Here is a 10090-nt window from a genome sequence, read left to right on the forward strand (position 1 = left end):
AGCCCCCTGTGAGCTTGTGGACTACAGGTCTAAAAGAGAGAAGAGATTGAATGAGAAAAGCCCATCTGATTACGCAGCGCTGTGCTTCTGAGGTCATTGATTTTGGCCTGCAGCTGCAGGATGTCGCTCGTCTGAAGTCCCTGCTAGGCCCCGCAAGGAGGCAAACGTGGCTCCATCCAAGACAAAGACGACAGCAGGATATGGAGGGCAAACACCGAACACGAGCCACCTTTGCCTCAGTTTATGTTCTTGGACTTCAACAGAAGGGTCAAGTCCAGTCTGTCTCAGGGTTGGACATACTGTAGACTTATTCTTATATCCACTGTGGTGGAGATAAACAGTGCCAGGGTCGGACATTTTGGGTCGAAAGCATGTCATTACTTTCAATACAGACTATACAATTTTACTATGTTGCAGCAGCTTACGTCATTCGTCGTCGTAAAATGTAATATCTACACTGAAGTATGCCAGATATGCTTTATATGTATTTTGCTGGAGCATGTCATGAACTTACTTTGCCACAGAAAAGTCACTAGACGAGAAAAGTGACCATAACATAAACTGAAAAGTCTCATTTCATTGTGGCTTATGGATGAAGCATCAGCACGTTGCTAGCATAGGGAATACATGTAAATTCCACCATGAAAACCTGGGAGAAATGAATATTCCCCCCGCATGTTATGGCGGCACTCTCCTAAATCAACACGATTATAGACCAAAATAGTCACATGAGACACCGCAAATGATTTGTGTATCTCAAAAACGTTATTTTTTGACTCCTTGTTTGAAGTAAGGGAATCCAACTCAAAAGAAGCAGTGCGGAAAACGAGCCCTGCAGTTAACTCTGCTGCCCCGAGAGATTTATGGTTACGAAAGTGTTTTAATATGAACACATTAACATTTGAGGAGATCCCAAAACATTACTTCAAGTAGCTGACGTCAGTCTCTGGGAAACACATATGTCAACTTAATCCTGCCTGACCTAAGCACATGTCAGAGTTATGAATATAAGTAGCAAGTTTGCCTTCCAGTTTAAAAGTTATATCACAAATATCTGTGGATGTTTTCACTGCAGTATGTTCAAAAAGTGGCCAAGTGGCCACAATAATGACGATTATGATCACTATAAAATACTGATACATGTACATGCATGCATGTTTGATGCAACTGTCTTCTATTAAATGCCAATAAATAAACATTGTATTTTAAATTATATTAAATACACATCTCATATATTCTCTTTCATTCAAATGAAAAATGAATATGGAGGTAATTTCGTGAGTTTGAAAGTCTTCGCCTTGGAACGAGTAGTCAACAGAAAAAGGATTAGTTTGATGCTTTCGACTGTATCACTTTACCAGGTTATGTATGCCATAGTTGTGGAACTGCAAATATTAATTATTCAATAAAAAAAAAAAGATTTTGGGCGGTTTTTAAGAACATGTGATACTGTGTGATCTGGTCAAAAGCTCAGAAATAAGCAAGTAATTGAACATTGTGTTGAGACTGTATTGTCAACAGCTGTTTCCAAGATGAAGAACGAACCCTCAAGGTTAATTTCAAGGCCTAAAAGTTCACACAACAATGGATAGTTTCAATAATTGTTTCATGACAACACTATCTGCTGATGAAGCGCGTGCAATGTGTGTGGCCAAAAGCTCCAGAAAAAGCAAACCGGTGGACCATGAGTAGATATTGTTTTGTAAAGGTCATTTCTTATTGTGTGTGCTATGCACAGCAGCCTTTGCAGCTCTTTTCTACATTGAGCATTAACTCCAGCTCCATTCAGATGTCCTCAAACTGTGGTCCCAGTGATAGATTTTGGGGAGGTTTGAGGACAGGCTCCATTTCAGATGGTTGGGCTGCAATGGGAGCAAAATAAACATAGGCAAGAGAGAGGGCAAGAGAGGTTGTAGAGTACAGAGAGGAGAGGAGAGGAGAGGAGAGGAGATTTTTCTGCAGCTGCACAGCAAACATCAGCGAGCCTCTAAAATATTAACACGCTCCCTCTGCAAAAGATCGATCCCCGTTTTTCAGCATTGTACTCCCTCAAACTCGATCTCACACTTCTCACCATCAAACTCGATCTCACACTTCTCACCATCATTGGAATTGGATGGCTGCTTGCGCATTTTGTAAACTGACTCCCCCAACCTCACCCCTCTCCCTGTTAATAATCTATCACCCTGCCGTAGTCCTTGCGAAGTCTCCATCTTCTTTCCAAATAAACGATTCACCACCTTCACACTTGAGGGAGGCGAAACTGTTTTAGCAATAACAGTTTATCCGACAGGTCAGTAAATTCGCGTGTGTTATTAGGAAAAGTGGTACACATTCGGATGAGCTGCAGATGCGTCATCGTGGCCTCAGTGGGTTTCGCCACCTGCTGATAGCATAAACTAGTTGAATCGGATTTATTGCTGCAGCAACTGGAGACTGGAAATCTCTGTTTCTTCTTCCTGTCTTTCTGATCCTCGCTCCCGCTTCTTGGTCTTCAAGTCAGCTCATTGCAGATTGAAATGAATTGCGGATGAACAGTGGAAGTCGTGAAAGTTAGGTTTATGAAACCTGAACGGGTTTGAAATGTCATTCTAGTGTTACATTGTAAAAGCAGTTGAAATGTCATTTGTAGAGAATGAAATTAAAGCAGATGGATTATCATTTGATGAGTAAGAGAGGAAAGCAGTTGACAAGGCATGTTGATGTGCAAGTGTTGAAGACAGTTCAAGTGCGTGCGCTGAAAAGCTGTTGGAACAAGTTGTGTATGAACTGTGGAGGTTGTGTGAGTTGGAGTAATGAGAGTATGTAGTTGAAATTTCAGTTGACATTGTGGTGACAGGGTACCATCACAGGCTACTTTCATCTCAACCCAAATCCATATCTTTAACCTTTGCTCTGCCTCTGCCACTGATGGATACGCCAGCTAAATGTCAGCATCCTGCTCATGGTGTGCCTTTTAAACACCCACCAATCATCTGTTTGGCTCTGGCTCAGGCATTTGCTCAGACAGAAGGATTTTTTTCCCCATGCATACTAATATGTTCCTCAAAACCTCTCTGGTGGTTGTTTCCAGGGAACTGTGCTGGTTTGCGTAGATGACGCTTCTTAAAAAAAAGTGCAGGAAATGGTTTAAAAAAAACGTCCCGCTTCACAAAGTTTGGCATGAAAATGTGAGGCATCGTATTCCAACCTGCCAAATCGCATTGCAGAGCGGCAAATGTTTCAAAGACGTTTTTCTGCTTGAACTAACGCAGGGTTTAATTTGATTGTTTGGAAACCTGTAAATCTCGTGCATATAACTTTGATTCAGGCTGCGCCCAGAACCATATCCTGCAAATCCCAGCTGGAGAAATAGAAACTTCAGCATCTGCCCAGCACATCAGAACAGTATGGTTCCCCTTTTTTTGTTGATTCCTACCTCTTACCAACTTCTCCATCATCCTCTGCACACAAAATGTCAAGCTGTAGAGCAAGAAAATATCGAATTCTGTCAGTCTTTCAACTTGGCCACATTTGATTTAGTCTCTATGTATGCTGGTGTCACACATTCTCCCTCTCTCTCTGCTTCTAGCATTATACTCTGCTCCCTGTCTCTCCCTCTGAGGTCAGTGGTTTCATTGGACAAACTCAAGACAAGGCGGTCCCCTGAAACCCTGTCAGTTGTCTGTTCATTTGTGTGGACATGGGCCGACGGGGCCAAAGTCAACCTTTGCTTATTAGGATTCAGCTGTAGTCCCGCCATGTTTTCTCTTCTCCCTCGCAGCCTTTGATGTGCAGGATGTGGGACTTTGCAATGGCACCGTTTTTTTTTCCTGAAAATGAAAGCTGAGAATCAAAGAGCTGGATTGAAACTGTGGCCAGAACCTCTCATCAATATCAGACATTAGGAAGAGCTAAGACAACACAGCCACAGACAAAGGGCAATGATCGTGATTTGGAAAGAGGAAAGCCATTGGTTGAACAAAGTAAAAAAAAGCAGAGTGGGGGTTGTCTGGTACAACTCAAAGTGCATGGTGAAGGGAAAAGGTTTGATGAGGTCAAAACGTCAGCAATACTTGTATGAAGAACAACTGTATTGTTTAGACCAGCTCTAAAGAATATAAAGGGACACAATCAAAATACACCATTTTATTAAAAATACGAGTCACAACAGGGAAAGCTCAGTTCATTGCATAAATAGCTTGTTGTTGATTTAAATACAGTCAGTGCGGTAAAGCATCATCTCCCACTTAAGTTTGGATCATGTCCTTCTCAGAAACTGTCCCGATTGGAAAAGAGACTCTGACACATTTGCCAAAATTAAAAGTGTTGAGGCATTCGCTTGTCGATATATAACGCTAGTGTGCTTAGTTCAAATGTACCAAGTTACAAAACATTGTCGTAAATGTCCTTCAACATTATAAAAGCTGACATGCAAATGAACCACATTCAGCACTTTTTAATCGTTCAGATATATTTACAATCCTTTTACAAACAATACAAAATTGATTTCAATTTAATATTTTCCCATATAAAAATGAATAACTTACAGTATACTTTTTTTTAGGATAGTCAAGGTATAATGATTATCTACATGTACAAAACAAAGAAAATCCTGGTATTTCGGATTTTATTTCAAAATTAAGGTGCACTTGAGTGCCTAACTCCAAAAACCAAACTACATCAGTGATCACAACAAAATATAAACAATGGATCTGTCCTATAAATCAATATATTGGTATAAAATATACCAACACACCGCGTACAAATATGACTATAAAACAGATATGTGGGCTAGATTTATTGCGTGTGCGCTCTTCAACATGAATATTATTGTATGAATAACAATACAAGTATAAATGAAACCTGTGATACATTTGTAATTTAAATTGCTCAGACTAACAGAGGCGTCATCTATGCTAGCATTAATAGTAAGTGCACTTTTCGGCAACAACGTGTTGCAGGACACAAATGGAAATTGCAATAGAGTTGAGTATGATGTCAAAGTTGACACTGACAGTGTAGGTTTTACCCTCTGAGGTCAGAAGCTTTGATCTTTATATCACAACATTCCTGTGAAGGCAGAGCACACGACATGAAGGTGTGATGCCCATAGCACCAAAGTGAGCAGCTATGAGCAGCTATGATCGTGTTATGTCCTTAATTACCACATTGTCAATGGTAAACGAACAGTGAAATTTGCAGCACCACATATAGCATATTCTGTGTTTCAGGACCCATTCTATACATAAATTATTATTTCATCAATTAGAAAATAGCCATGTAACAAATTCATTTACAGTTTATGTACAAGTCATCAAAATCGTTCGCTGCCGTCAAATGTATGTTTGTGTCTTTTAAATAAAGCCCATATATACAAAATAGTGTGGTCCAAGACTTTTTGTGCAAATCCTTACGGGATTAAAATAATGTCTCTGTGGTACTGTAGGTTGTCAGCTTATGTCGAGAGGAAACCTGTGTTTATTTGAACCAGTGCAGGTAGTTTGTCTTGAGAGCGGGAAAGCACATGTTGTTGCTGCAGGAGCCCCCGTAGCTGGGGGGGCAGGCGGAGCAGGGTACTCCTACTTTGTAGGGAGCCTCTCCGATCCAGTTACCCCTGGAAGACAGAAACATGTACAGTGTCAATGGAGTTAGAGGTGACGAGAGAGCGTGTTTTAGAACACAAATTCAACTTTTATATAATAGCTGTCCTGCCTAAAAATGCCTAAAAATGCAGGAGTAAAAGATGATGAGTGAATGAATGTGGGTTGTCAAGATACGTAATCCAGAGTAGTTAAAGAATACTGTTTATTGATGTTCATTCTAGACATTGGAGACAGCAGTGCAGTCCTATCCGAATGTCCATTTAGTAGCGGTTCTAAGTTCGAACTCATATCACATGATCTTCATCTGAAGCCCTTACAGTGCTCAGAAAAAAAGGAAATCCAAACATCTGGAACCCAATGACAAGCCATCTGCTGATGAAGATCATTTGATGTGATCGAAAGCTCCAAAACAGATACCACGTGACCCTTGAGATGAAATTAAAATACCATCACAATGAGATTGTTTTGTCCAGAGCGGAATATCACTTATTTAGCAATCTGTACTTTGTCAGCAAATGAGAAATCAATCTTCAGTATGTGTGTCAGGACATCTTATAATATATCAATGGAAACCAGCCACATTTTTAGCTGTCAGTGCCAGCCGGTTTCATAGGTGCATCAAGTTATTCACATACAGTGACTTTAGCAGAGCAGACATCCAAATTCACAGACTTGTGGCTTTTTTTTCAGTTGGCAAACTAAAATAGGTCATCAATGTCCCGAGCCTGTTACTCTCACACTGGTCTCAAACCAGTGGGATTAAAGAACCTAGGTCACAAGTCAGTCACAAGTCCAAACAGGCTTTGATTCTTCTGTTTCGTGGCTCTTCTGAGCTTTGGTAATGCGGTACCGGTTCACGGGCTTGTATCGAGGTTATCTGAATCTCCCAGCAACATGGGCGGCATTTCACAACCCGGCACAGAACAGAGCCGCCTGTGTCGGCATTAAGCCTGCCGTCAGCACAACGTCATCAGGTTAACAGGTTCATTAGAAACAACGGGCTTCCTTACAGCATGTAATTAACACCATACAAAATCGGCCGTACTTACTTGGGTGAGTAGTTGCAAACTAAGTACGTTGCCCGTTTCCACACTGAACCCCATACATTCATGTTGTGGCACGTGTGAACAGCGCAGCCAACTTTGTTGGATGTTGCCCACACCATCTGCAAAAAAAAAAAAAAAAAAAAGACAGCCAGTTAACGCCATAGTTACACCAGCTCAACACTGTTACATGTAATGCCGATTGTTGTCTTTGTACCTGTGTATAGTGGGTACACATGGGCCCGTAGCATTTGAGAGGGCATCGAGGGTTGCAGTCACGTGGGTACGGGAAAGTATAATCTTTGACCTCATCGTACCACGGCTTCACCAGCTGGAGAATGGATCGATAGCTGTGAACAGAAGACAGACATGTTCAGAAAACTACACCTGCACAACTTGTCACAGCTGGTGATGAGGAACTAATATACAGGCTGAGATTCAAACCTTGATTACGTCTGATTTGTCATTTGTCAATATATTTTAGGAAACACTAGTAAGAGGTCGTTGTGCAGTTCAGCTGCAGGTGCATTCAGGATTTCGGGAACAAAAAACCTTTCGACACTGACTTGGATCTTGAATTAAGAAGCTTTTGGGTTCTAATCTCAATCCTGTTTCTGTGGGTGAAGCGTTTGCGTTTGTGAATTTGATTGGATTTCAGAGTCATTACGGTGTTTCAGGATATACATTGTCACATTGTGTACTGAGACTCACCATGAACGGTCGTTGTTATGGTTTTTAGAACATCTGCTACATTTCCCACGCTACTCTGAACACAATAACAATGAAATCACCTGAGGTTCTGACTGTCTGCACGATCAAAACCACATTAAAGATTGACAAACTGGCCACATTTCAGCACATCAACATGGGCATTTTGAAGATGCCCCAGAGCTGCAGCCAAACAGCAATGAATTCAAGGTTTATTTCTAAGATATTCAAACACGCTCTGCACTGGAAAATGCTGACAAGTGCAGTGCGTTCAGTGAATTCCAATTCACAGAAAAGTTAGTCAAACTATATAAACTAATTCAATATTTTTATTCTACATTTATGTAAGTCAACAAAATGGTATTACTGCTTAGATCCTGTCGATTTTTCAGGAAACAACCTCACTGTAGAACTCTCTCAGCGAGTCACAAGGAACAGTCAGAATAAACTGTATTCCCTTGAGTCTCATGTTGTTCCTCAATAAAATCTAAAAAGGAACATGTGAAGGTGCCCTGTGTTTCCAAATGGAAAGTCAAGACCCACTAAAGGGATGCGACTTTGTCCTGAGGGGTCATGGCTGAAAACACAACTTGTGTTTATTTGAATGGTCACAGGAGCATTCCTCAAGCAGTCACCGGGTCACAGTGCAAAAACCTTGAGGAGAAAGAAGAAGGGGGCGGCAAGGCAACGACCATGACTGCTGAGAGAGCGAGAGAGTCATCCCTGAGAGGAGCAGCAGATGTCGGGGGGGGGAGTCAAAGGTCACTCACCGTCCTGTCCTGACGGAGAGGTTTTGACCCAGGAACCTGAGGAGGTGAGGTGGCCCGTGCTCCCACATGCAGGCATGAGCCCAGTCCTCGGCCGTCTTAGCCAGGGTGTCGTCCCACACCTACACACACACAAACTCATCACATAACTGAAAATATCACCACTAGATTCTCGTTCAGCAGTGAGATGTGACATCAGAGTCAGCACTTGAGTTCACAGCTCTGTTACAGGCGTTGCCATGGCAAGACACAAAAGTCATCCATCAAATCAGAGTTAGTTGCCTCGTGTCCGATGTCACTCTGTCACCGAATCGGGGGAGTTGGACAGCATCGCTTTAAGAATACCAGATACCCAAACTTGTCAACAGTCACACTCATGTATGGTTTCGTGGGGAATGGACTGCGACTGGATAAATGAGGAGAGACTGCCTCCGATTACTTCATTCTACAGTCATTTTGTCATCTTATTGCCAGTTCAGCTGTAGAGGATGGAGACGCTGCCAATTTTATGAATGGAAATATGTCAGCTCATTGGTCTGAAACAGTTGCTGGAACAACCATTCAAGGGAAAACGAGCATTATACTGCTTCACACCTCAACAGTTTATTTTGGAGCTGAAATATGGTGAAATTAAAAGTCTGATTTAGACGTTTCCATCAAGGGGCCACGACAGCTCTCTCCATGTTACTCGCCAGCAGGCTACTGGTACATGACCCCTCTTCCTTTGGAAGTGACTGCCTTGGTGGTCTCCTGTATTGCAATCTGCTTAACAGCTCAAGGTGGCAAGAAACTTCAAGAAATGTGTCACTTTACTTCTGTGCAAAACTGCAGCTATAAAAATCTGATTCTCCATCATTAAAAATGATACTTAATGCATGCACTTTGGTCACTTCCAGAACATGCACATAATAATGAAACATTAGAGGAGGTATATGCTACATGGATCCAAGAATTGCATTGACTGGAAATACATGCACATTGATGAAAATTCTAAAATAATTCAGTTTGAAGGAAAGCGTTCACTCACCATGTATTCCATATTGGACGCTGGGGGAAACACCTTCCCTCTTACTTTGTTATGGTAGTCAAGAATGGCGAGCATGTCGTTCTGGCTAATATAACGCTTCCTCCTGGTTTTAGAAATAGTCGTGATACCGGACCCATAGCTGTGCGCTGCGCCAAGATTGGTGAAATTGGCGGCAGGCAAGAACGTGGAGACGGCAGGAATAGTCGTTGCCAATGCACTTGCTCCGCAAGATAAGCACAGCAGTATTAAGTCTACTGCAAATAACTCGGGTTTCATGTTCGGTTTTAGGAAACTGCGGGCGCAATATCCCGGGTCTAGGAGTGATCTGAAAAGAAAACACGAGGACAAACTTTAAGCGTTGTTGTGGTGCGCACAAATAAGATGCATTGCAATTACAACAACAACAAAAAAGACATGCTTTAGACGTACTACTTCATAACACAGAAGTACCAGTGGCATTCCTTCACACAGTCTTTGGTCCTACCTTTTCTTGCGCAGCGGTATCCTGTGCCTGCGTTGCCAAGGCTGTGACACCTCGAAAGCCCCAGTAACAGATTGGAGAGAGGGAGGGAAAGTCTGGAGCTTTTGCGCTTTGCAAACTGTGTGAGTGCTTCAGGAGAAGTCCGTCTATGGGGGTTTATATAGGCAGGCTATGGGCAGTGGACGTCGCAGGAAGTGCGTCTGTCTCGGAGGTAGACGCACAAGCCCCTCCAGGTCACCTGAAACACATTATATGTTTGGTCTACCCTAACCCAGTCGTGGCAAATCTCAATGTTATCATGACATCTGCTTTAGGTTTGTGAAGCCTGCTGGATGTTGAAGGACAACTCTTTATTTCATAAAGTACAGCAACGTATTTAGAGCATATGACTTTATCTGGGTTCTCAAAAGCATGTATCAGGGTTTGATGTTGCAAATGTGACTGTGATTTATGTTCTTAGTTGAAACTTTATGAACTCC

General features: G+C 42.0%; 1 protein-coding gene across 1 annotated transcript; it reads right to left on the reverse strand.

The window, feature by feature from the left end:
• Positions 1-4423: 4423 nt before the first annotated feature.
• On the reverse strand, positions 4424-9749 carry pi15a (peptidase inhibitor 15a). Its single transcript, XM_079292519.1, has 6 exons — positions 9615-9749; positions 9131-9455; positions 8107-8225; positions 6846-6978; positions 6635-6750; positions 4424-5596 (listed from the first exon to the last, which is right to left on the reverse strand). The coding sequence occupies exons 2-6, from the start codon at positions 9404-9406 to the stop codon at positions 5461-5463; spliced, it is 780 nt and encodes a 259-aa protein (XP_079148645.1). The 5' UTR covers positions 9407-9455; positions 9615-9749; the 3' UTR covers positions 4424-5460.
• Between the last annotated feature and the right edge of the window lie 341 nt (positions 9750-10090).

This window comes from Melanostigma gelatinosum (genome assembly GCF_949748355.1).
Source record: "Melanostigma gelatinosum genome assembly, chromosome: 20".
NCBI classification, from domain to species: domain Eukaryota; kingdom Metazoa; phylum Chordata; class Actinopteri; order Perciformes; family Zoarcidae; genus Melanostigma; species Melanostigma gelatinosum.

Bases quoted from the DNA above. Each gene is read 5' to 3' on its own strand.
- pi15a (XM_079292519.1), bottom strand. From the start codon at position 9,406: ATGAAACCCGAGTTATTTGCAGTAGACTTAATACTGCTGTGCTTATCT. The intron at 8,226-9,130 runs GTGAGTGAACGC...GTGTGTGTGTAG, and splicing joins CGTCCAATATGGAATACATG to GTGTGGGACGACACCCTGGC. The intron at 5,597-6,634 runs GTAAGTACGGCC...TCTGTCTTCCAG, and splicing joins GTTTGCAACTACTCACCCAA to GGGTAACTGGATCGGAGAGG.